Below are 27,549 nucleotides of genomic sequence, written 5' to 3' on the forward strand. Positions count from 1 at the left end.
CCACAGCGCCCCCTGCAGGCCACGGTTAGGACTGTGCTAAAGGACAGAGGAGTATCCATTCAAACTTGTTGTTGTTGTTTCTTGTTACTGTTTTACCAACATACATATATCTTTTAATAAAGGGTTGTTATTTCTTCTGTTTTTTTCCACATTTTCCTCGAGTAAAGCCCCTTAATTTCACATTACAACTGCAGAGAGGGAGGAGTTTGGTCTGCCTCATAACTCATCCTCTTTAGCAAACAGTCCAGTCTCATCAGACTGTGACAATATTAAACCAACAAATAACAACCAAACCCCAATGAGATGTTTTTTAAGATGCATGCATACCATTAACTCCAATACTTGAACACCAAAATGAAACTGCAATTCTAGCATCTAATTCCTTTAAAATCTAGAAGACAGGTTCTCTTCTCCAGGAGAGTACTGAGAATTGCAAGTAACACCTAAATTTCAGCATAAGAAGAGGAACTGTGGAATCTTCAAGGCAGGACATACTGCAACTCATTCTTCTTTCACTGCACAGCTCTGAGGCAAGGCTAGGCAGCCTTTGGTCACACCAAGATGAGTTTTGTTAATTATCAGTCCTTTGAGATTTACATGCTGCACTGCAGAAGCTCACAGGTTTGGCTTGCTTATAGCAGCAGTGAGAGGAGAAACCACTCATCTCGCTGTGGTTCACCTGGGCAGAGCAGCACACTACTGATAAATGGTAACATGACATGTTTTGCCATCGCCCAGAGAAAAGATCCCTGAACTGAGAAGGGCAAAAGACCTGCTGATTACCTATAGCTAACAAAATCAGTGGGACAGAACAGGACTTTAAGGTATTCACAATTCAGTACAAATATGACTCTGTGGGGGAATATTTGCAATCATGAAGAAGAGAACTGTAGGAAAGTGACTCGAGGGGAAGCTAGGTTTTTGTTGAGCTCAGATTTGTAAATTGACTATCAGAAATTCCTCCATCCTGATAAAACATTTACCTCCATGCACGAGGTCAAAATAGATAATGAGGCAGTCAAAGACTATCTCAGTCACGGGATATAAGGTGGCAAGGATGAAAAAAGGTATTTGGACAGAAGTGTGCCTGCATTTATATGTGCATGCATGCACATTCCTGCACTTTCGCCCAATATGACCTCCCCCTTTTCCTAATCAGATTAAAACTATATTCTCTCACACCAATTTTTAAACAATTCAGAAGGATGTGTTACAAATTCAAAATAAAAAAAAATCCCAACCCTCGCAATTTCACATCAAAAAATTATTTTAAAAATCATTGAATGATACCGCAAGGTCCATTGGATGTGTTCAGTCAATTCAGACAGATGTATTACTGATTGTGATGTACTGCTTTCAAAATACTAAAGAGTAACGACTTGTAAGTACACATTTGCCCTGCTGGCAAGAATTATATTCTGGCTGCATAAAGCAGTGACGATAACAGGCATGGTTTGTGTATTATTTTTTTTAAATCGGGGGCTATCTGCTGCAGTATTTGCACTTTTTTAAAAGAATGGTCCTTGAGGAGGTGAAACACACAATGAAAAAATGTTTTCATTTGTTACCAAGGAGTCTTAATTCCTTTTGATTATTAAAGAGCAGGTAAATTAGAACAAAAAGTGTTGTGACTTAATGCATGTCTCTTGAAAATGACACAGTTCATGTCTCCTGTTTGGACCAAAGTTAGCTGTCAAATTTAATGCAAGCCAGTAAACTTTGCATTAAAAATAATGTTTCTGCTGAAAACTGTTGTTCGATTCTAACCAAGTCCTATTTTGAGTAGTATATTCAAAGTCAATTTTTAATTCATGTGCCAATTTACCTTCAAAACAAAAAATGCTTTTCACCTAGAAAAAGTCTGTAGTGAGTGATTGACTATGTATTCCTGCATTTTGCACCATCCCCAAAGCATCCATGATAAATAAATTAATGTTTCCAGGAAAAATTCAGTATTTCTTTTTCAAATGGTTATTAACTTTTTGTTTGCCTTCTCTTTCTTCAGTTAAAGGGTGTGCAATCAATTACTGTAGCCTGCAGATTAATGTTAGAGGTGGGAAGCAAACACTGAGAGTTCTCTAGCAACTTATTGATGGTGCTTAACCATTTCAGTTCCCGGGTTAGCTCTGTGAAAGGACTGGCACAAATCGAACTCTGGACTCCTTTTGCTGGACCCAACTTGAACTCTAGTTCAGTATCTCCTGAAATCTGTGTGTTTTTATTAGTCTTCTCTCCTCCTCCTTCACGGAGCTCTTCTGTGTGATCCCATCACCCTGTCACCTCTTGTCACTGCAATTCTAGGCAAAGAGATAACCAGCTCCCTGAGGGCTGCTCTAGCTCAGGAGGGGAAAAGCAAGGAATGATGATGATGACTGGCTGCAAGCAGAAACACTGATGGCCATTAAAGGATTAAAAGTAGATGGTCCCTGCTTGAAGCAGGTAAAAGCACTTTATTTTCCCCCTTGAACTTTCTGTGACTCAGAGTGAAACCCTGATGTACATATAACAACTCTTCCAACTCTGTGAACTGAAGGAATTTGGCATTGCACAAAAGTGCTCAGTGTTTTAGGGAAGTGAACAATAAATAAGTGCAATGAATTGTTGTGCATACATTTTAAATGTAATATAAATGGCTTTTGCCTTATTACCATGTTGTAATAATGGAGTAATTTACACTTTTTGCTTTTCCAGAAAAAATGAACATATCATTCAGCTGACCCTGGGAAATAAGCTTTTATAATCAACTGGAAAAAAAAAGCTGGATTTCACAATATTTGGTTTTATAATTATATATGAGTTTAGTATTGTAAGTGTGATTTGCTTTTGTCCGTTGAAGGTAGCTGTCTAGTTATTTAATACACTATTTGTCAGCAAATGAATAGGTATTTCCAACATAGATTCTAGATTAAATCTTAAAAAAATGATAACATGGAGTTTGACCACCATAGTCACTTTTGATAAAATACAAGTAAATATGTTTTTTAAAGTATGCAGTAGACAAATATAAGAGCAAAAGATTTCAGACCTAATGGTGAAACTGTTTGTGAAGAATATTACCATTACTTGATCATTCCTATCATTGTTGCGGTTATTTTATATTAACAATTCTTTAATTATGTGAATGCCAGAAGGGTAAAATTCACAAAAAGGAAAATCATTTTACATACAATTTAGTGGGATAACAATGTGTAGAACCCACTTTAAAGAAACCATGACAGACATATTTCATTTGGAAGTCTGACACAAAAGGAAATGACTCCTCTAATACACAATGAAATAAATAAAGGTCAGATGGTTCATTTGTCTGCATTTACTTTGCACAGTTCTACCAGTAAAACAGGATTATTATTATTATTATTAACATTGCTTTCAGGTTTCCTGGTAACAGTAGCACCAAAGTAAAGACCAGATTTTGTCTAGGTGAAATTCACTCCTCCTGCATAAAGCCCTATGCCTAAAATCTGCACAGAAAAAAGCTGAAATAAGATGTGGAAGCTGCTAAATTTCTGTGTAAGCACCTAGCTGCAATTTGTACAAGCTTATAGGAGTCAGGTACTCAACTTCCACTAGAACTAAGAGGAGGCGAGCACCTTCGTTCTCAAAGCTTTTTTTGGAAAATGCGAGCCCTGTAAAGTGTAACAGCCTTCCAGTATTTGCTCAGGGGGACAGTATGTGTATATGCATATATATGAACAGTGCCTTAGGTATTCAAAATCTATGCAAGTGAGAAGGAGAGCATGGAGCATGCAGCTTCTCAGCTCTGAAGCAGCAGCAGCCTTGCTGAGCCATACTGTTTATAAGACAGCTACTGGATCTTCCTCATAGACCACACTTGACTCATGCCCTGAAGAGACCTCCAGCTCAGCCAGAAAGACTTGGGGCTGTGAGTTAGCTGCTGGCAAACCTTGAATCACATGGGGTTCAAGTGGAAGGAAGGGCTTTAAGCCAGCCATATGTGCACTGGATGTTTCACGTAACTGGAATGTGGTTTGTGTTGAGGTATGTTTTCTTTGGCTATTTTTTTCCTGAAATGTGCAATTACAAAAATTAAAATATTTACATCGCTACAAATGAAATTTCAGTGTTATCTTTTTCTGTCATTGAATGGAATATTCCTATGTGCAACAGGTGAATTATTTTCCTTGGGGATCAGACACAAAACTGTTTTCAATACAGAGAACAATAAACTGATTGTTACAGCTATACACTTTCTGATCAAGAAGTTTCCCTGTCTTCAGTGGTGATGCTTGTCCCATAGCTCCCATATCAGCTGTGTGCCAGGCTTCACAGTAGTTGCTAACCAGTCGAATCCCATTTGCAGTTGACCCATGCCATATTACTTTTTGAGGCCTGAAAGGTAACATTAAGAGGTTATTTCCTGGAAGAGACTCTTTTGCTTTATTCAACTGCACACCTATATATGTGGTGACCTGTATTTCTGCATTCCTTCTCCTTGAAGCAAACAGTGGCTAGGTAAAGACAGAAAGGAGAGAAAGAAAGGACAACACAACTTAATATCCCATTCCTAGACTATCAGAAATGGAAAAGAAAAATGGCATAAGGAAAACAAGAAATTTTTATCACATTTCTAATAGTCCAAGATATCGCCATTATTTCTATCTGGTAAAAATAGAAAAAACCCTTATATGTAAAATATAAAAGATAAAGGGTAACGTAAACTTACCAAGATGGATCAGTCATGATGTTCCTCCCGTCAAAGGAGTATATTGGAACATGAATGTTGAATTGTCCACCATTTCCATCAAATATAGATTCCCAGTTACTGAAAAGGGTTTCTCCCTGTTAAAATGTCAAAGCAACTTTTACAAACAAAACAAATCCCAAATCTGCATCATACCTGACCTTTATAGACTTATCTACAAATCAAAAATATTATCTGCATTTAAGGACACTTATGATTCCAGCCTTCTCATCAGTTTCTGCTTGATGTTCCTGAACAAACTTGTCTCATCTGTCATCTCTGTGCAAACAGATGCTCTCCAATCCATGCCTTTGCCTCACAGTTGTGTCTGTTCTATTGTCACTCCAAAAATTCAGCTTGATCACCCACTGTCCTTTTGTTCTTAAGGCATTGCTTGAAAAATTGCTTATAAGTACTATATAGCTATATGGAGAAAATATAGAGATAACTTGGACTGGAATTTCTATTAAGGTCACAATTTTGTGAAAAGTGTTGCAAATGCTCAACGCAAAAGCTTTGCACTGGGCTACTTCTCAAAATCCTTTTGAGTTTTTCCAGTCAAAGTTGAAACAATATTGTCTTCACAAATTTCTCTCAAGGCTCTGTATTTGCATGCACTTCAGAGTAGCATCCACTCAACATGTTCCAAGCATCATGTGTTATTCCTGTAGGTTTCTTTGGCCACTTGTTCTGGGAGCCAGCCAATGCTACGGAGACATGGTTTGTTTTCCTCAGTTTTAGTGTGTGTCTGTTTATGTGAGACCACAAAATGACTCATGCTCTAGACTCTCCTCTCTGTTTCATTGGGGTAAATCCAACATCATTCCTAAGCACAGAATTTGCATTTTAGTTAGAAATGAGAAAAATAGGCATTTTATCCTACTATACTCCATGATCATACCAGAAGGTAAAACATAATAGCTCAGTAGTTTTCCATTTCATCACTGCTTTTTTGTTTCTTGAACCTGACTGTGAAATATGAAGCAAAGCTGCTTCTTTATAAAATTTTTGGGCTGAAACTTTGTGCTTTTGTCACTTTCCAAGATTTTTGGGGCACCTACAGCCTATTCTAATATAACAAATACTAAGTACTCATTTTTACCTTAAGATTGACTATTGGCAAATGGTATCGGTCTGTTTTTCTGACAACTGTGGCCAGATCTTGCAAATGTGACGAGAGGAAGGCTCTATATGTAGATGTCAAACCTGCTAGTTGGGCCTGTTGAAAACACTGAAAATCTGCTCGCATGTCACCAGAAAATGGGAAGTTCAAAGCCACCAGATGCAACTAGAGGAAAAAAAAGGAAAAGGCACCATTGTAAAAAAAAGTTCATAACACTACGAAGACATTTTGTAAACAAAATAGTGCCCCCTCTTCCTGCCAGCATAGAATGTGTAACTTCCATAACAGGTATGAAAGTTATTTGGTGCCATAACATTACATTTCTCAGAGCTGTCAGGCTCTTAGCAGAAATACCAATTTATCTTTCAATATTAAGGAAACCATGAAGGTTATATACTCCTAAAAATTAAAATTCTTTTTAAAGTAGCTAGTATTTTCAAGTAGAAGTCTTGGAGTTTTCACACAAACAAAATCCCAAATCCTACAAGGATGGAAAAAGGTTGTAAGTAGTGACCATATACCATTAAAAAATACAAGAAGTAACATGCTTAAGTATAACAGCACAGATGCAAGAACTAATCCACATTCTTGTTTTTTTTTCTTTTTTTTCAGTCTTTTTAAATATAACTCAGTTACTTTGCTTTCTTTGTCTAAATATTTTAAAGTCTTTTAAATGAAGGCTTAGGTTCTAAAATGCCTGTCTAAAACAAGCAGTGCCACATAGATAGAAAATATTCTAATGAATATTTTTCTTATTTAATTGTTACATTACTGTTAACTTAAAAGTTACTCTGTGTTGTGGGTACAATCACTAAGTGAAGAGGTATTCCTAACTCAGAGTCAGGATTCTTTTTTCTTTGAGATGAGAAAGGGGCTGGGATGATGAAAATAGATCCAGAGGAAACAATTTAAAATTGTGTCTGAGATGTCTAAACAAAATAAAGAAGCGTATTTGTAAATTTCTAAAGTAAAAGCTCTGAATTTGAAGAGTAAATATCACAACTCTCCCTCAAGATCCAATCTATCACGTTTCAAACCACAACTATGCAGTTGCAATACAGATTTCATACTTACTGCTGGTTTTCCATTGTTCATATTTGATACTGGTCTCAGTGCTGGAATGGATTGAAATCCCTGATATTTGAACACAAGCAAACAGATATGTTAAATATGCTACTGAGATCAGAATTTTAGACACTCAATAACTTTTAAAATAAAGCAAACATTGAACACTGGAGAACCTAAAACTGTCCTGCCTTTGAAAAATAGCCCCAAACAACGTAGCCAGAATACTTTATCTGCATATCATCAGCTTGGTGTGTCACATAAACATGTGTTTAAAAGCTGGCCTGGCCAGTGTAGCTTTGCTAGACCCGAATGTACCCATTCCACGGTGCTCTGCCAGAGCTGGTATTAGTGCTGGATCACACCTGGAATCCTGCACGGAAGAAGCCTGCTCTTGGCAGGAGTAGAAGAGCAGTTCAGTAAAATCAAAACTGAAAGGGTATGGAGGATGTGAAATGCAGTGGGCGGGAATATTAGTTGTTTCAGGAACAGCAAAGTTTTCTTCTCCAGTTACAGTATGTATGAGTAACCAGTCACCAGCTGTACCACATGAGAAACTCGTGTGGTGTCAACTGGAGGCTGCAGACAATTTATTACAACTTCAGATCTAGACATTTTCCCAGTATACTAAATGAATTTCTCCCTGACCTATTCTAACCTTTTTTATTTCCTTCTGGCCATCTTCCTTCTCACTGCTCCTTCCTAGCACTCTTTTGCCCTTTCATTATCTCAGCAGACCAATTAACCTGTCACCAACAATACTGTTCTCTATCCAATTTGCCACTTCTTGGTTTTCATCCTCCTGTAATTTTTTGGGACAGACAGCATGTTCACATGCAGGTTGGTACAATAACTTGCAGAATGGGGTCAAGTTCTAACTAACAATTGAGGCATTAGAATAGACCCTCTGAACACTGTGGGATAAGCTACATGAAGGTGTTGATTATGGTGCACTGAATACAGGACTATAATCTTTTAAAGAAAATCTGCTTTCAGAAACACTTGTTTGAGTTTCCTTGAAGGGGATCAGGGCTTCATATGACTGACTTCAGTGTTATGAAACCAAAATCTGTGGGTTTGTTGTTTTTTGTTTTGTTTTTGTTTGTTTGATTGTTTTTGTTTTGGTTTTGGTTGTTTTGTTTTGGGTTTTTTTTTGTCAGCCTACTTTATTCTGCTTTGTCTCTGTAGTCTTGGAATCTCAGAAGATACTGGAAAGAGATGACTGTCCAATGCAAACCAACTTGCAAGCTTATGTAGAAGTAGGATGTTTATTTTGAACTAAAAAATCTCAGTGGAAAATCATGTTGTATAGTGATCTGCATGCAACTACTGCCAAGTGTATCACACATCTAGATTCAGTTTTTCATGGTTCAATATTTTGTACTTACATGGCTTGATATGGCTGGAGGAGGAAGGCTGTCAGCAGGGATAGGAATTAGCTCACCAAGCTGAAAGAACCAAAAAAGAAGAGTAAAATAAAAGCATGTCACCAGGAGCTTCTACATTAAAAAAAAAAAAAAGGAATCTTTGTACCCATACTACTCCACCTGTGTAAAAATATCTCCCACAACTCCATTGTGAGTAAGGGAATTGGAAAAGATTAAGACGCAGTACAACAGTACCTGCAATTTTCTCCATCCATTTCGAACACGGATGAAAACCTCACTGGTTTCCCTCAGATAGATTAGTGTACCTTCTGCTACAAAATGGACTTTTTCCAACATACCCTCAATGTTTTGGAATGTTGTAACCTGTCAAATAGGAAAAGAAAACATACTTCATCAGACACAGAGAACATTTGGCAAGTTAAATTGTTAAACTGAAGTCTCATTTGAACACATAAATATCAAGGCTTCTGAAGGAAATGCTCATAAAGTCAGTTTTACATAATTTAATCCATAAAGCTTCGGTAACATAAATATCTTGTTACTTTGGCATACCAGCATCATCATTCTGTGGACTGTACTAGAACTACAGCAGAAGTTAGTTTTGTACAGAGTGAAGGTCATTGCACTGCTGTAGTTTAGCATCCTAGATCAAAATGCAGAGTTCAGAAGAGAATTCCAGGTAGTTTATTGAGTTTCTGGAGAGTGTAATTTCTTGATACTTGAGTATCATTTCTTTCTCATTTCTTCAGTGTCAGAATGCATATTAATGCTTTATGAATAATGCAGGCCCTACTATAGGTTTGCATATTGGTTTTTAATCATAATTTTGACCTAAGTGGGCTTGGACTTCCTATCTGAGACAGTAGCCTGTAACTACAGTCTTGGGGCACCAGTCTTGGAATATCTATTTCTCCCCCGACAATTGCAATGAATGCCCTCTGCTAGCTTGAAGAGATTTTTGGCTTTTTTTTTTCTTTTTTTTTTTTCCAGGAACTATGAAATCTTAATTTAGAAATTACCAAGACTTCTGTCTTAGATGGTTTTTCTACTTCATGGATACCTGGGATCCAATTCTGATTTGATTAATGATGTAAGAAAAGAAAACAAATTTATATGTATATTCTGGCACAATGATTTTTAGATTTGCTAGGGAAATCTGCAGTTTTCATCTTAGAATCAAATGACCTATATTACTGGGTTTCAATCTAGTAATGTAAAGTGTTTTTTTCATAGAAACTGGGCATTCAGTAGTTATTCTAGTATCTCAACATTGTGTCATCTCACGTAGTATCTCAGTTGCCACATTGTTTTGAACATGGAATATATAACATTCCACTACTTTAGCATGCCACCAATCTTTGCATTTATTTGAATAGGCTGTTATAACAAGGCAAGGGACAGATTTCTCCTCTCATCCCTTTTCTCAGCTATATGGATTCCCTGCTAAAAATTACGTGGTTCATAAAACAATCTAGTAAACAAAAACACAGGATGGAACTTTCACTCTTCTTTCAGTGCTACTGGTGATCACCGAAAGATTTGATGAAAGCTTTCAATATAGCAACTTCTTTATTTTGTCTCTTACCAGATTCCTGGTGGCAGGTGACCCTGGCTCTCCAGGAGGACCTGGTGGCCCAGGCATTGCAGCTGCTAAAATAAAACAAGCACAGAATACATGTTGAAGGACATGTTTTGTGAGAGAGAATGTGAGTGACATAAAGAAAGGACTTAGTGGTGACGTCTAGGAGCAGTGGAAGTTTTAAATAGCCATAGTCAAGTCCTGAATAGCTGTGTTCAAGTAACTACAGAAAATGCCTTCTAAGGATTTTTTTAAAAGCAAGGATAAAACAATCTTTTCTCTGTTATTTGGGAGGTTAAGGACAAATTTTTGATTGTAATTTGTTGTAGAAACTCTGCAAATGAAGAGCCAGACCCAGTTAAATTGACCAGAATGCTGTTCTGCAAGCTGCTGCTGATGTGCATATGGAAGAGGAAGAACTTTTAGTTCCTGCCCATATAAACTTGGAGGGCTTCGTTATATCTTTTGCTATAAAAGTAAATAAAAAAATACTTCTCCTTAGATAAAAAATTCCCTTGTGAGCTCAGCTTATGTTTCAAAGCAATAAAGAATTATTCAGGGGTATGAACTTGAATTTCTAAGACTGCCATCCACACCATCTAATAACTAGTACCTGTCTTTACTCCAAAACTGAATTTCTTCACCTTGTGCTGAGAAGTCCCTGTTTTTTTGGAGTAAAAACTTCTTTCTTTTAAGGCAGGAAAGACTGAAAGATATGCAAGAGTGAAAGCAAGCATCTTGTGCAAATGCATGGCATGATATCAGAACTTTGAAGCTGTTTGGAAGAAAGAGCTTCTACACACTGACCTTGCTTGTTTGTTTTTGTGAATCCCAGAGGAGACTTGAAATCACCTTTTACAAACTAAAGAACCTATGCTCTGAGGCATTTACCAAGATACTCCAGAGCAGGTCCTTCAAGCCAAAGGCAGGGGAAAGGGGTTCAGTTCTTAGTGTTCAGAGCTATTCACCTGCAGATAAGCTACTCCTCTTTCCCCATATTAAAATACGGGAACCCCATACTACAGTATGTGAACCCCCTATTACAGATAGTAAGAGCTTTAACAGAGATAACTGAACCTTGAAGACAGGAAATAAATAAACATTTGTGTTAACGTTTAGTAAAACGAATATTCATCAGTGTGCTACCTAAAGAAGCTTTTTACAAAGCAAAGAGGAAAATGTGTAGGAAGATGATGAAGACTAATGGGAGAGAGGATAAGTGAAAGTATAGGGATGGGATACTAATAATAATTTGTTTTGTCTGACTGGGTCTCATAGCAAATATTCAGAAGTGCTTAATATAAATTACACAGCAGAAGGCCTGAAGGCCTTTATTGACTTCATGGATTCTGTGGACCTGTCCGTATCATGATGATCATGATTCAGATAAAGCCTATGTTCCAAGGTTGAACATATTAAGGATTTTTTTCTTTCTCAAATATTATTCTGAGGATGAATAATTCTGACAGACACTAAATTACTAATATTTACTGGATGACAGGTTGGAAGTCTCCAGTATACCTGCTGCATAAACCAGGCTGACCAGGTTCACAAAATACTTGGAGAGAACAAACTGGAGACAGAGATATCTCCTCCCCAAACTAGCTTACTGGAGGCATAGGTCTTGTGGGAAAATAAGCTGATCATGAGTTCTCAGGAATGCAGAGAAGTATTCACAGGACCTTACCAAACTTTAGGAAGAACAGATCTGTGTTACAGCCTCTCAATTTAGTCAAAAATTCCCTTTCTATTAGTATAACATTTTCAGCTGAGATTAAGGAATGCTCTGCTCTGGTTTTACCTGGCTGGATTCCCATGCTGGGCACAGTTCCTAGAGGGAGGAATCAGTCATTCACTCAGGCAGACCTATCAAATAATGTCAGAGGAGTCCAGGACCCCATCCACCAGAACCTAATCTAAGGGACATTAACATTAGGAGGCTTGTCACTAGCAAACTTGTGACCCAAAAGGAGTCAAAAGCACAAATGTCTTGAACTGTAACACTTGGTTTATAGCCACATATTCCCTTTAATACCACCTTGTTTGCAAAGTTCTTCTCTTGATATGACTATTTACGGCACATTTTGCTCCTTTTCTAATCCATTAAGTTGACAATCATTAAAGGTAGAGCAACCAACCTTCCCAAAGTTTCGTTTCTATTCAGCATTTGTGTAGGAACTACTTTTTAGAAGCAGTTCCCCAGCAGCCTCATTCTAGACTACTGTGGGTACTGTTTTTAACAGATAATTAGAGAATTATTTGGGTTGGAAGAGACCCTTAAGATCATCAGTTCCAATCGTTAATCCAGCATTGCCAAGTTCACCACTAAATCACGTCCCCAGGTACCATGGTTACACTCCAGGGAAGCATGTTCCAGTGCTTGGCAATCCTTTAGATGAAAAAATTTTTCATAATATCAAATCTAAACCTACCCTCCTGCAACTTGAGGCCATTTCCACTTGGCCTGTTATTTGTTACTTGGAATATGCGACCAACTCCCACCTGGCTACAACCTTCTTTGAGGTAGTTGTAGAGAGGGAAAAGGTCTCCCCTGAGTCTCTTCTTCTCTAGGTTAAACACCCCCAGCTCGCTTAGCTGCTCCTCATCAGACTCGTGCTCCAGACCTTCACCAGCTCACTGTCCTTCTCTGGACTTGCTCCAGCACCTCAGTGTCCTTCTGGAATTGCGGGGCTCAAAGCTGTACACAGTATTTGAGGTGTGGCCTCACCAGTGCCAAATACAGGGTGACAATCACTACCCTGGTCCTGCTGGCCACACTATTTCTGATACAGGCCAATGGCAACCTGGGTACACTGCTGGCTCACGTTCAGCAATTGTCAACCAGCACCCCCAAGTTCTTTTCCACTGTTCAGCTTTCCAGCCACTCTGTACCAAGCCTGCAGGGCTGCATGGGACTGTTGTGATCCAAATGCAGGATCTGGCACTTGGCCCTGTTGAACCTCATACCACTAGCCTTAACCCATTGATCCAGTCTGTCCCTCTGTAGAGCCTTTCAGCAGATCAACTTTCCTGCCCAACTTGGAAGCAAGCAGACTGACGGTGCACTTGATCCCCTTGCCCAGATCATTGATAAAGATATTAGACAGATCTGGACCCAATACTGAGCCCCGGGGAAAACCACTTGTGACAGCCACCAGCTTCATTCAAGTCCATTCAGCACAAGAAGAGTGGTTTGGCCCAAATTTAGGCAACTGCTCAATTTGATGGATTTTGCAAAGCTCTCAAGGCAGCCTGTCTCTATTATGCAGATTTCCTCCCAGCGACAAGCACAGCCTCAGTAAAATCTTTCAAGCAACAGCACTCCCCATGGCACTAGTTAGTGAAAACTGTTTGCAGAGAAATTGTCCCTTTCGTTGTCTCAGTTCCAGCTCACCCCTCAGGAGAAATCAGTGTAGGGTGGGAGGAGAGTGGGAAACAACCTGATTCAGGTATGCAGAGAGAGTGGGCAGGTGGGATATCCTGCCAGGTGGGAAGGAATTGGTCACAGGGGGGTGTGGGCACATGGCTATACACTTGCTTATACAGTGAAAAGCTCACCTGAACCATATATTGCAGGGGGTCCTGGTGGGCCAGGTGGGCCTGGTGGGCCAGGAGGTCCAATTTTTCCATAACCTGGTAAGCCAGGTAAGCCAGGTAACCCTGGAGGTCCTCTGGGTCCAACAACTGAGTCTCCTTTTGGTCCCTGTAGGTGATGAAAAGTATTTCCTTGAATGTATTGGTTTCACTACTGCAGGGCCATGATCTCTGGTGGCAACATTTTCTGAATGCCTGCCAGCACACTGCCATTTAGACACGAGTTTGTGTGTAATTTTCTTCAAGGAGGCATGGATATAATGGAAAAAGAAAATTTTAACCAGGGAGATGGTTCTCAGCAATGTGGACTAACTCCAACGGGGTTTTTGAAGGTGGTCTTGCTAATTTAACACAACAAGACCACCTTCAAAAAGTGGCTGAATTTCACAGGAATGATCCAGATTAGTACACACTGGACTTTTCATTCATATTTTTGGATTAATAGGAAAATAAGATTAATTATTTAGGTGGCCAATAATTTTCAAGTCAGCCTCTGACTAATTTTATATGGCCTATTTTGGCATTTATGGGAATATAACTAGTAGCATCAAAAATTATATATGCTGCTTTGATTTGTAATGCTGTTATAGCATGATCTACATACTGAGGTAGTTATATTAGACAGACGAGCACAGCGTTACATCAATATTTCATAGCAAATTAATTCTGTGCACAACAGCGAAGTGTGTGTGCTTACACTTAATGCAACATTCTCCAAATGCTTAGCATATGAGTTTTTCTATAGTTCTTAGTATCATCTTGATGTTTGTCTCTTTTTAGTGCTTTCTAAATTAAAACAATGGGTACTCACAAATATTCCTATTCTACAATTCGTGTGACTTACAACTAATCCTGGTCTTCCAGGTGGTCCAGGAGGTCCTGTCAAAAAACCCCCTCCATTTGGTTCTCCTTTTTCTCCTTTTACACCAGTGACTCCGTTGTCTCCTTTTTCACCCTTTAAAGATAAAATATTTTAAAACATTGAGCTGAGATCAGAACACAATGCACTGATCTTTTAAAGTTACATGAAATCTCCGAGCTTAATAAAGAAAAGCATCTGCATGAAATCCTTTTAACATCTTTCTTCTGTGATATGGGATGAAAAGGAATGCTTTCTCTATCAAGGCTGAAAGGCTCTCAGGGCTAGGAGAGGTGGGGTTAGGTGGAGGCAGAGAAAATGCCTCTGTTGCTGTTTCCTGCTATTTTTCCCAGCAAAACCTTGTTCTGTGCTGTAGCTGAAGGCAAAGAGGAAGTCAAAGGAAGCATAAAAGCCTGGTTTTCTGCTTTTCTCCATCATGAAGGAAAAAGCAAAGCAAGATTGACATGGAAAAGAGAGGTATTTGAATGTATGTGGCAAAGTGAAGATTACAGTGCATATGATGAGAGAGGTGGGTGGAGATGTGTACCAGGAAAACAAAACAGACACCACATAAAATTGCAGACATATTGAACTGTACGTCTTCTGTCCTTCATCGCTGATTATCAGTTAGTTTGGGAAACAATAGGTGAGAAGAAGCATTTAAGTACTAAACCATTATCTCTTTGTGCAAAATTAACCACAGCAGTCCTACATTCCTTCCTCCCCTTTGTTTATCTCATGGTTTATTTCCTTCTTTTTTTTTTTTTGCCTACTTTGTTTCAGGTCTCTGAGATATAAACCTTTGAATAGAAGAGGCAAACGACAAAGCAAGAATGGCAGGTATCTGTAGACAGCCAGAGGAGATGGATGTGTGCAGCTCCTCCTCCAACTTTTAGTCTTTTTAGTATCCCAGTAAACAGGACTAAAGCTTTCTGTACGGCAGGCCATTTTGGAAAATGAAAAATGAGTTCTTTGCAACTAATGCTGTAAAGCTACAGACATTACACTATAAGGTCAAAGAAGCCATACCCGCTTTGCCATGCATACATGGGGAACTTTATATCACAGGAATCTTAGGTGCACTCCACCAAGCAGAAATAAAATCCAGAAATCAGACAGCACTTAAGAGTCCTTCAAGGAGACTGTCAGCACACCACTTTTGGAGGCATCATTTAAGTGATAACTTGATTCAATTTTTTTCAAATCTTCTACTGATAAAGAGCCTTGTTCACTTAAAAACATTTAAAATAGTATCATATTGTTATTCATTTTTTAAGCCACTTGAAGAAATCAGGAGAATAATAGAACATAGAGAGACCAGATACATCTTTGCTGTAAAAGCTTCCAGGAAAAGTAGTTTCCATAATTTGATTTTATTCAGTGTGCTTTAAAGATAAATAGCATGGCATGGAAGTGATTTCCACGCTCCCCAGCCCCCCTGCCCAATGTTCTAGGAGCCCATTAGGTAATGGATGTCTCTTACCTGAGCTGGCATGGAAACAAAAGCATTCATTTAAGGCAGATATGTTAGGTAACAGTGAATTATGACTCACTTTAATACCACTGGGAAGGTAAAAAGCCTCAGTAAAAAAGTTTATTTCGGTAATAAAGTTTTTTTCAAAAGTAATCTTTATATACTACTGACAATGGACATCTCTATGCTTGAATTAAACCTGCCTATGCATCTGGAGTTTAAGAAATTAATATAATTTGTAACTGCTGCTGTTCTTATCTGTTTTTTGTATTTCACTATGTTACACTGTTTTATGCTTAATTTATAGTAAAGTACACTTTTAAAAAAAACTTAACAGACCTCAAACACAAATGGGATATAATTACCTTTATGCTATTAATAAAGTGGCTGAAATATGATGGAGGCAGAGGTGGACCTGAAAAATGAAGAAAATACGATAATTAACTGTAATTTTCTTTTTAAAAGCATTGCTTAGGGTATTATTGGTTTAGGAGTTTAAAGGAAAACTATTTACACTAATAGCATTAACCTTTAAATCAAACAGATATTTTTAGTTTGGTTTCCTAACAGAGCAAGACTTACATACCCTATGTCACTCCTCTACCTTAATAACTTCTGAATCTGACTGTGAATTTCAGATAAATTAGCAAAAAAGAAGGCTCAAATATGAAAAATTCTGTTTTCTGACAACATAGCAGCTCGGAAGAGGGGTGAAAGAAAAGCATTCAAGTTAACCCCTTTGATGGAAACCAAGGTAAAAGAGAAGTTTTTCATATGTTTTGCTGGTAGTGTGGTGATCCATCAGTACTTGTGTGGTCTTTCATGCCAAGACAGTACCATAGCTGACAAGAGAAAGCCATGGTGTTGCTGCCGTGCTGCTGATTGTATAATAACTGTTCCTTGACATTTGTCTGCAATGAAAACCAATATCGGATTCAATGGTTATACCACCTGTGTTGTGTTGTCTGCCAGTGGTGGTCAGCCAAAGCTGTCAAGCCAGCACAAAAAGTCTAAAAAGCCTTCAAATATTATCTGTTTGGCATAGACTTGGAAAAAAACTCTCAAACTATTTTACAGCTGTCCAAAACAGTTCAATGCATTTTCCTCAAATGTGTTCTGATTAATTTCTGAGATCTTTGGGTCCAGCCATAGGGCTCATATCTCAGTATGTCACCTCAGATAAAATTAAGTCAAGCAGACATTTTGTACATCTGCACTGTGGAACAGAAATGTATTCCCAGTATGGCAGCTATTTAGATTTTATTCTAACCCCACCAGTTACAGCTTTCTGCAGTGATCCATGTGAGGGGAAGGGGATGGAGAGGTGGAATGGAATGGTAGGTGGTCTTCATAGAATGACCAGCACGCAGATTAGGCCTGAACAAGTTACATGAAGCCCATGTGAGTTTAGTTTGTTAGAACAGACAGCCAGAGAAGTTTGACTGATATAGGTTCTCAAAGAGCAAACCTAGTGCAGCTCTCTTCTGTAGACATTCAGTAGAGGCCTGGTAGGCAATTTTTGGCAGGACCTTTAGGGATATTAGCACTAGCCAGAGGGAAACATACTTTGTTGAGTGGCTTCTGTAGTAGACCAGACATTTTCATTTCTCTTTGTTTTCAGATGTTGCTGCATGGACTAAGTGCTAACAGCACTTTGCATGTGCATAATCAATGGCAAAATCATGCCCTCCCAACAATCATAAAGTCATAGATCTTTGGTGAACTTTCTTTTAGAAAATGTGAAGCTACACTGCTTTCACACCTGGAGTCTGCCCTAGAAATTGACTTAGTCCCTGGAGCAAGAGAGCTCACTTATTACCAGACCCAATGCTTGCCCAGCAAGAAGCCATCTTGCTTCACCTCACTGATTTTCCTTTAGCTCCATTGTTTCCAGGATTCACAAAGAATCTCCTCCATACAGAAAAGAAGCTCTCCTTGTATATTTCTAAATGTGTTTTCTTTGAAGGCTCCAGACTGTGTTCCTCCAGCCAGAAAAATTGGGGTTGTGCTTGAGCACTGTACATGAGGTTGGAGCACAGCACCTGTGCTCCGGATAGTTACTACACCTGCCTCTATATGAAGTAGCTAAATAAAGCACAGCCAGCCATTTACCGACTTTTTGTGCTGGCCTCATATGTTTGCATGGTCTCAACTAATAGACCCTGTTTGTAAGGTTTGAGAGGAGACATTTTGTAAGAATTAAAAATAAATCCACTGCATGGACAAATATGACAGATCAGAAAGATTTCTGGTTGCTGAAACTCAACAGATATTGTAGTGGAAAGAGTTTCTGCCACCTGCATCTCAAAAAAGGTTTTTAAAAAGATTCTTGTACTTCTATAACGCAACTTCTGGCTTGTGAATTTTCCCTGTCAATGATTATGTGGACATCTGTGAGACCTAGACAACTGGTTTGTATGAAAGATATTTTAGCAACTACATCAATAAGCAAGAACCAAACAGGAATATTTTTAGAGCAGCAACAGTATTGGTCTTAGTTAACATGCTTGAACTTGAAAAACATAGAAGCTAGCTAATCTATTGGATTTAGTCAGCAAACAAATGAATAAACCTCTGTTATTTTAGCTGAAAGGTGAATTAGTCTTCAGTCTAACCAGAATTCTTGTGTTATTTTTGCCAACCTTCACTAGCTGCAGTTTTACAGTAAGATTATAAGAATAACCATCTCATAATCCTCTCCCTATGAAGCACCTGAAATCATCAGGTATAGGCAAAAATACTTGTGATACATTAATTTACATTCAATACAGAACCTGGAAAGGAATAGATGTTCATGGTGGATAAGCCAGCACAGAAGAGAAAATTTTCTTAACTTCTGTTTAGAATTTTGGATACCTGGTGGTCCTGGAGCACCTCTGTCTCCCTTTTCTCCTTTCAAGGGTGCTGAACTGTGCAGTCCCCAGGAATCTCTGTTTGCTTTAGCACCTGCCATAAAAGCATCACAAATTCATGAGAACTTACAAACAGCAGAGACTATAGCAGTGACAACCAAACCACTGAAAGTGACAGCAGACTTTTCCATACATGTGGGGCACATGGCTCCTGCCCCATATGATTGGCTTGTCTCACTCTTCTCATGATCATTGAATTGCTGTCCAATTTTCTTCTCTTATCAACCCCAACATGTGCAAGACAGCTTCTCTCTTACAAGTAAATCTGTTACTCTCCTTTCCCCAACCACCTAGCCTAAGACCCTCTGAACAAACCTGTTCTTATTGCATTTGTGAATTTCACTGCAGCAAGTGCAGAAAGTTCTTCAGTTATGACTGCACGTTGCATCCCACATCTTCTACTATGTCCAGACTACAAACCAAACCAATAAATGATAATATAGCTGCACAGAATCATAGTCCTCTGACAGAGAACCTCTAAAATTAGATCTTGCAGGAACTGTGCTGCACTCCTCAAGATTTATAAATCTTTCTCACAGACGCAGTCCTATGCTCATGTTGAGACCGGACCAAGATACGATCTTACAGTTTCACCAGAAAAAGAAAAAAACCCCTCCCCTCCCCTCCTTCCCCTCCCCTCCCAGAAATCCAGTTATGCAATAGCCCAGAAAAAGCAAAAAGCACTTAACCATGAAAAACAGAACCAAACAAAAAGAGCTTATTTAAGCCAAGGTACAAGAATTACTCACCATGTTCATTAAGAGGTTCTTGATTTCCAGGGTAGGGAGTGCTCACCTGCAGAAAAATAAATCTATTAATATCCACACACATTAAGCAATGGAAGTACATTTTCATGATAGTAAATATTATAACAACACTCTGGGATTATCTCCAGTTTGACAAGGTCTGAGCACTAGCTGATCAAGTTTTTATGAGGATGGTGTGCTCTTTAACATGCAACATGCTTTCAGCAAAACATGCATTTTGGAGGCATCAGCAAATCCTACTCTCAGTTGTGCCAGTGAAGCATCAGAAAACTCAGTCTCCAAGAACAATTCTGAATTTACACCACTGTATTTGAAAGCAAGATTTGATTTTTGACTTTAGGATAACAGATTGTGTTTGTAATTTTTTCATCAGATCAGGGCTATGTTATGTCTGATGTTAACCTATGTTCCAGATGCATTGAGACCACAACTGGGAGGCAGAAGCTATTCTAGTCTATCCTCTTCTGACACCAGCTACCTGTAACAGTGGGCATGCTACTTACCTCTGCTGCCTGTCTTCAAAATAGGGACAGTGCAAGAATTAAAATGTGGCAGAGTACTTGGAAATCTTAGTACTAGGTAGTACTATTTACATTATTCTAAGCAAGTGTATGAAAAAAATGAAGTTGCTGCATCTCGCAAATCCTGCTGTATTAGCTCGTAGAAGTCTTACTCACATGGATAGCTCCATTAACTTCAGAAGTTCAGTTCCCATGAGGAAAACTGGTGGGGCTCAATCTGTAGTTCTGTATCGACATTCATTTATGTAGGCATGAACAGCAGACTTCTTATCTATAAACTTGGATAGGTTTAGGAGATTATTCACAAATGTAGGATAAATCTATCTAGCATACTCAAGTGCACGAAGAGATGTTTATAAGTACACATTTCTATTACTTGTGCACATAAAAGTTACTGCTATTATTCACCAATTGTAACCTTCCTGAAAGGTGGCTTTTTATTATTATCTGTAATTCAGATAAAACAGGCTTGTTTCCTTTGAATCATTCCACAGAGAATCATAGGAGAGTTGAAGTTGAAAGGCATCTCTGGAGATTGTCTAGCCCAAAAGAAGATCATGTACATCAGGTTGTTCAAGGTCTCATCCAGTCAGGTTTCAGAGGTGAGGCTTACAGATACATATGTGATGATGGACATGTGATTAACTGAATGTCATTCAGTGGGAATGAGAAGATTTAAGGGAGGAATTCAAAGAGGTAAAAAAATTGTGCTTGGAGGTGGTAGGCCAAAATGGCAGAAATAGCAAATTAGCATAGAGTAATGACTATTTATCATTAATTAAGAGAAAGTTCATAAGTTGAGATACATCTTTCTTCAGTAATAAGGTTAGGGTGATGATGAATATCAATGCATCTAGTATAGTGTAAGTCAAGGGCTGTTTCTCTAAAATAAGTGAAAAGGAACTGGAATGGAAATTGGAGGAGGGGGTACAGTATTATTTTGAGATATACTGTTTAACAGAAAAGTAGAATAGCCATCCTGCATATTACACTGTACAGGCTCTCAAAGACAGAATCTTTTCCAAGCACCTAACCCATAGCTTAACAGTATGATCTTACCCTAGGGAAAGTAGTTTCAGGACTGAACTCTGTTCACCATTCATTGTAGGGTACAATTTCCATGATTTATTAAACAAAAATTGCACCAGGGTGTTCTGAAAATATGAAACATTTCCCCTTTATTTTCACACTATGTGTGAAACTGCAGGTCCTTTGAAGGTAATGAAGGCTTTGTCATTCCCTTTGGAAAGCAGGGGCAATGCTTCACCTGCTGCCATTCTCGAGATAATAAATGTTTATATGTGAATAGACTACATTTGAGGATCAAATAAAGAACATGACCTTTCTTTTCTGATGCATCTTTCAGGCCACAATGAAATACGTAATAAATCTTATTTTGGACAGGGAAATGAAAATGGCTAAAGACGTAACAACATTTGTTGTTATGGGGACAGTATTTATATATACAACCAAAAAATATGTGTACCTGTATGCATACACATTCAGCTCCACAAAGCAGCTCTTAAACCATGGAAACACAAGCTTTGAAAGGCATTAAAAGTGTTAGAACAACGAAGTAATCAAAGTGCTTTAAGCAAAAGAGTACAGTGTTTGTAGTTCTGTTATATATTTTATATATGGATAAGTTTGGCTATCTAAACACTTGAAAATCCATTATCTTGAGGAACAGGTAAAACACATCCCTGGTGCAAAGCAGAAGGCAGGGGGAGAAAAGCTGCAAAGCTGCCATGTTTAGGTGTATAGTTGCTTTGGTTACATTCTGTCATGGCCATGCATTCTGCTAAGAGCAGATTCTGTGTGTGACTTACTGGCATTTTGCAATGAGGTCTGGGAGGGACTGGGAAAACTGTCTATTGAAAACAGGAGGAAAATTATTTTCATGAGCACAGGTATAATACAGCAGGTAACACACTATATAGATCTAATAGAGATGATGGACAAAACCTGGAAACAAAATCAGCACCTCCCTAGCAGAGAGCCCAGCTTGCTGCCAGGTCTGTCATCAGATCTCTCTTTGGGGGAGGGTGGGGGAGGGCAAAACCTTTTCATGACAGTGGCTTAGATTATTAAACTTTTTTCTCTGCACACAAGCAAGGTCACCCACTGTAAACTGTGTTGCCTGAAACAAGTTTTGATATTTCCCTTTGCAAACTGCTACTAGGGCAGCACATTTCTGCGACAGAGATAGACCAGTCACTGCTCTCCAGTTGTACTTACTCCTTTGATATAAAGTATACGTCCTGGAGGTCCAGGGGGCCCTGGGGGTCCAGGCAAGCCAGGAGGGCCCTGGTAAGAGAAAGTGAAAGAAGTAAGACAAAAAAAATCAAATCCAACCCCAAACTGGAAACCCCAAAGCACTATAAAATTGAAACTCAATTAAAGACAGTGGATCTCTCATCCAAGGAAAATCAGGTATTCTACAGTGATCTAGGATTCTCAAGACTGCTAAGATTCATATATTTTCAGGAGCTAGTCAGATAAGTATGTTGATAATTAGCACCTCCAAGGAACCCTGCTAGACTGGAGGCATGACTGCTCTTTAAAAAAAAATGTATGTCAACTCTTTACTGTGTCATTTGAAAACCTGGCACAATACCATGTTCATCTTTCAGTCCACATCAATGGAACTTTCTGTGAGGTGACATGTGTCATCTCATCAATAATTAGAGATCCATCAGATTTTATCTTCCCTGAGCACTCCAGGAAGGACTAATAGAACATGTAGCCTGTTTTGTTTGCTTATTTGCTTTAACTTGTCAGCCTGATGTACTTCACCTAGTTGTACTTGCTATAAGAGTTTTTGTTTGGTTAAAGCAGACAATCCAGAAAATGAACTTTATTATTGTTTGAAGATGTGAAGGAATGTAAAATCTACTTTAATATTTTCTGCTGATGGGTAGTCACCTTTTCCGTCATTTTCTTCCTATTAGCATTTGTCTAATTTGTCTGTTTTCACCTTCCAGCAACTAAATTTCTATTTATAACTTTTTCTAGAGGTATAAGCAACCTTCAGTGCCTGGTCTTTTTTTTCCTGTGAAGATACTTAGATGCTCACGAATTCTCAGTCTCCCTGTTACTCAAACAAAGCAATATAATCTCACTTCTATTTATTGTCCAGATAGACAAGATGCTTGTGCTTTGCACTTTGTGGGCCATATATTTTTTTCTTTTGAACAAAGTAGAACTAGAGGCTTCATACAACAGAATTCATTTAAAAAAAGTGTTCTACTGAAATACAGCTACACTGATTCTATGCTAACACAGTAAAATACCTTTGACTTTTCTTTCAGCATTATTTCTGATGCAGATGAAGTATCATTAGCAGCTGCTGTAGTATTTTTCTAGCTCAGATTGCCCCATAACATCAGAACAACCACACAAATTACTCTGCTGTTGTGAAACTTATTGCTTATACTCAGCAGTGTTAGTTGTTGTGTGGTCCAGTCTCCAGACTTGCAGCACCAGGATCTTGGTTCACCACCTGTCATTCCATAATTACAGGTTGTAGGTGAGCATGGATATACTATCCTCTATGCAGAGGTCATTATTTTGGATACATGTATATGGCAACTAAAGCAGGTAGTAGGTATTAGCGAGTATCTCCTTGTTAGTAAAGTAAATACCACTTCACTATGATATGCTCAAGTACTGTTTGTACCCGTGCTGGATAGCTAAGAGCCTATGGCAGTATCTTCACACTGTCAGTGGTCATACTGGTGGCCTGGATCACGAAGTCCTTGATATATATAAAAGAATTGAAATCCCAGATCATTTGCTATTTGAACCAGTTATGCAAGCAGTGAATCACACACACAACTGCTATGCCTGGGAGCTGATACAACTATGTATATCTGCAAGAACTGTCCAGATGGACCCAGAAGTTGACTTTTCAATGATTGCTGTTAGATAGGAAAAGTAACAGAAACATATAATTATTCCTAGATAATTTCAGGTTTTTAGTCCCATCATCAATTGAAAGGAATTAATATAAATCAGACTTCAGATTTTAACAGGTCTTTTTTCCAACTAATTGCAACATATAAGAACTTACATTAAATGCTTCACCTCGATCACCTTTCACACCTCTCAGTCCATTCAGTCCTGGACGGCCCTGAAATAAGTAGAAGTAGTTCAGTATGTGTCAGAAGCAAACTCATCTATCTTTATTCCACTTGTGAGCATAATACATACTGGACGACCCGGGAAACCAAGTTCTCCTTTGGGTCCAGTAGGTCCTATTGGTCCCTGGACAAAAAAAAAGAAAAGGTGATTACAGATCATACTGTTGACATATATTTGATTATTTCAAATAAGAGGCATAGTTTTACATCTGTGTTAAAAATAAATCAGTGACTGCCTGCAGAGAACACACAGAATGTCCCCTCTGCTTGCTCTGCTGAATGATCCCAGAAGTTGAGGACTGCATATAACAGTCAGCTCTGGTTTGGAAAAGATTGCCTATCTTTTGGGGCTCTCAGCCCCCTTGTAGGGTATGCAATTCCAAACTGAGTCACCATGTATCAAAGAAAAATTAAATGCATCAGTCAGTAGAAAAAAGGAAGCTAGAGATGTACGCTTTGTGCATCTCCTTTTTTCTTTTTTCTTTTTCCTTTTTTTTTTTTTCTAATTATTTTTTAATTAGGCCCTGTGAGAAAATGTCTGCAGATCAGCCTCCAAATTCATACAGGCCAGGCATGTAGAAGTGCCAGGCTTCTACATGCCTCTTGCCAGCCTGGGTACATGGATTCATGGGGCTGACAGCTGAAACAGAACAGCTCCTTCTTTAGACAGGAGTGACTGACTCGTCAGGCCTCACGAAGTAATGCAAGTGACTGCAAAAAGTGAGAACAAGCAGGGTTCCTGGGAAAAGTAGTCCAGGACTGTGGATGGTCTATGACTGAATATTTGCAAGCATGCAGCTTCTAGGCAGCCAGCAAGTGATCAACTAGAAGCAGTAAATCTGAGGGTTTACAAACTTTCAACTGCTGTCAGCTTCCTGAAACTCAACAAAACCACAAGGGTCTAGACAATCTCTTTATATATGTTTCAGCATTTATGGTTTCATTTCCTTTTTTTGGTCTGGTGAAATGCTAAGAGATACTCCTTCTTGCATTATTTTTTAAATAATCTATTTATAGATCTCACACAGATACTCCTTATAGGTGACAACTGATGTGTTTAATCCTTCATGTAATATCATTTCATTGAAAAGTAATCTATACATTCAGAAAAATTTATCTGATTATGATGAGACAATTTGTCTTAGCATAAAACTGAAATTCATGGATTAATTGTTGCAATTTTTATTCTGCCAAAACTGAGTACTGGATTAGACTTGAAATTCATAAATGGTTAACATATGAACACATTGATTCATAACATCCCCATTGTAATCAGAATTTAAAGCTCACTAATGTCAGCTGAAATTGTTTGAAGATGGTACAACCTTTTTTAATCTTCTATTTTATTTCCTGTTTGAAGGTAATTTCTGTCCATATGATCAGGGCTAATGCCTCTGTCTAAATCAGGCAAGAGATTGCTGGTGGACTCTGGCAGATGTGAACTTCAATATTGTGCCTCCAAGCTTTTGAAATGATTCAACTCACCTTTCCATGCTACCACATCCAATAATAAGGTTTGGAAAAAAAAAATCCAAAATGTTATAAGGCATTTTTCTATTTAACTCTCTGGTACTTGAACCCTTAAAGAATATGCAAATCTGAACTTCAGTCAGCAGTGAAGATTAGAAACAGACTTCTTTTTCAGTTCAAATAAAGAGAAGTGTCTGATCTCGTGCTTTAACCGACACAAATAAACACTAACAATGTGAAAGTTGGCTATGTTGAGGCCACTTTTACTATTTTCTCTGTCAAAGTGCCAGCCCAGTCCTGGCAGATGTTAGTGACTCCCTGAGACAGTGGCCAGCTGTCACAGCTAGAAGTGAAAGAAGGAAGTGAGGAAGTCACAGGAGAATGCTTACCAGAAAAGGAAATTTCATTTCCAACAGAGAGTCGATTTGGGCAGACTGAGGTTCTTACTAAGGGTTCTTCTTCAATAATGTGCAATCATCTGCTTCACTGACAGGGAACAGCATAATCCAGCAGGTAAAAGATTTTAATTTCTCCTGTTGCAGGAGGTTGGATTCAGTCTGTCTCTTCCGCTTTTGTTAATGATGGTACTGACCTCCTGACTATCCCTCGTTCTCATCTACCAAACTACTACTTCTCCATAGCATTCTGTGCTTCCAGCTTCTGTCATCCTCTCTTCTGTCCAGCTGAAGTCTCGAAAAGGAGGGGAGCAATGAGTGGGGATTTGTTTTTAAATTCTGGAAACTTGTCTATGAGTTCATTTTGGTCTAACAGCAGAGAGGAACAAGCAAGAGTCCACAGATACCTCAAAGCTGTTCTTGGGCCTTAAAAAGAGTCTTGTGTTGTGCAAAGTGGAACAGAACCATTGTACTAAAACCTTTGATAAGTTATGCCTTGGAGTCTCTGGCCCAGCACTCTGAAGTCTGTATATTTTTTCTGCAGAGGACTCACATGAAGAACAAAGGGATTTTTTTCTATGGGCCAACACCAAAATTTATCGCCCTGTTAGCAGTGATAATCAAGCTGGAGTTCTGCACTAAGAAGAGTAATTGGCTAAGCAAAGCCTTGAGACAGGTGCTGTGTGCAAAATTTTCCTGCAGTGTAATCATTTGTATCAGTGCTGGCAAGAACTTCCTCTGAACGGCCTTGTCTGCTTGCTGAACTGTATGAAACATCTCGTGGCAGTACAAAAGGAGATGCAAACACAGAGTTTGGGGCTCACAGGAAAAGGACATGTCTATAGGATGCACAGCAATAGAACGAGAGGCAATGAACACCAGCCAGAACATGAGAAATTCCAAATAAATCTAAGGAAAAACCTCTTTTACCCTGAAGGTTGTCAAATACTGGAATGTGCTGCCCAGAGAGATTGTGAGATTTCTATCCTAAGAATTGTTGAAAACTCCACTTGGCCAGTTCCAGAGTTAAACAGACTCCTTTAGGCAGTGATGTGGACTAGATCATCTCTGAAGTTCAGTTCCACTGAAAATTATTCTGTGTCAAGGTGAAAGGATCGACTCATTTTGCAGTCATACAAGGAGGAGAAAAGCAACTCCCTTTCTTGTAAATCAGGATAACCCCCTGAAGTTAAAAAAATGGGGTCCCAGGGGGTGGTGACCCTTGGGGTTGAGCCAATGAGCGTTCCTGCAAAATATAAACATATCAACAAGAAGACTGGAAAAGAAGGTGATGTTGTAGTTGTAGTTGGAGAGATGGTCATGTTCTAAAGCCACGAGGAGAAGGGGCAGGAGCCCCGTTGGGGGCTATGGCCCCCCCAGCCCCCGGCTGGGGGGCTACAGGGACTTGGAACAGTGTTAAACTGGGCTAAGTATCTGTAGCTAGAAAGCTGAAGGAGTTTTCTCCACCGTGAGTGGGCAGACAGAGCAGCGGCAGAAACAGCACTGACTGGAGAGCTGTGGTAGAGAGCCAGAAGAGATAAGAACTGAAGAAGCAGCA

General features: G+C 38.8%; 1 protein-coding gene across 4 annotated transcripts in view; it reads right to left on the reverse strand.

Moving 5' to 3' along the window:
* Window positions 1-3,277: 3,277 nt before the first annotated feature.
* LOC108501550 (collagen alpha-1(XV) chain-like) overlaps window positions 3,278-27,549 on the reverse strand; it is a 126,214-nt gene continuing 101,942 nt past the window's right edge. For all 4 annotated transcript variants that reach the window (XM_017823569.1, XM_017823558.1, XM_017823587.1 and 1 more), the window contains 16 exons: window positions 24,197-24,250; window positions 24,057-24,116; window positions 22,223-22,291; window positions 21,814-21,855; window positions 19,446-19,491; window positions 18,641-18,730; window positions 16,150-16,199; window positions 14,296-14,406; window positions 13,416-13,560; window positions 9,864-9,928; window positions 8,513-8,641; window positions 8,279-8,338; window positions 6,900-6,959; window positions 5,805-5,990; window positions 4,685-4,800; window positions 3,278-4,350 (listed from right to left, as the gene is read on the reverse strand). In XM_017823569.1, coding sequence (XP_017679058.1) covers window positions 4,134-4,350; window positions 4,685-4,800; window positions 5,805-5,990; window positions 6,900-6,959; window positions 8,279-8,338; window positions 8,513-8,641; window positions 9,864-9,928; window positions 13,416-13,560; window positions 14,296-14,406; window positions 16,150-16,199; window positions 18,641-18,730; window positions 19,446-19,491; window positions 21,814-21,855; window positions 22,223-22,291; window positions 24,057-24,116; window positions 24,197-24,250 — 1,500 coding nt within the window. In that variant the 3' untranslated portion in view covers window positions 3,278-4,133. The remainder of the gene's footprint in view (window positions 4,351-4,684; window positions 4,801-5,804; window positions 5,991-6,899; window positions 6,960-8,278; window positions 8,339-8,512; window positions 8,642-9,863; window positions 9,929-13,415; window positions 13,561-14,295; window positions 14,407-16,149; window positions 16,200-18,640; window positions 18,731-19,445; window positions 19,492-21,813; window positions 21,856-22,222; window positions 22,292-24,056; window positions 24,117-24,196; window positions 24,251-27,549) is intronic.

Source organism: Lepidothrix coronata, unplaced genomic scaffold, assembly GCF_001604755.1.
Source record: "Lepidothrix coronata isolate B3197 unplaced genomic scaffold, Lepidothrix_coronata-1.0 Scaffold3, whole genome shotgun sequence".
In the NCBI taxonomy this organism is placed as follows: Eukaryota; Metazoa; Chordata; class Aves; order Passeriformes; family Pipridae; genus Lepidothrix; species Lepidothrix coronata.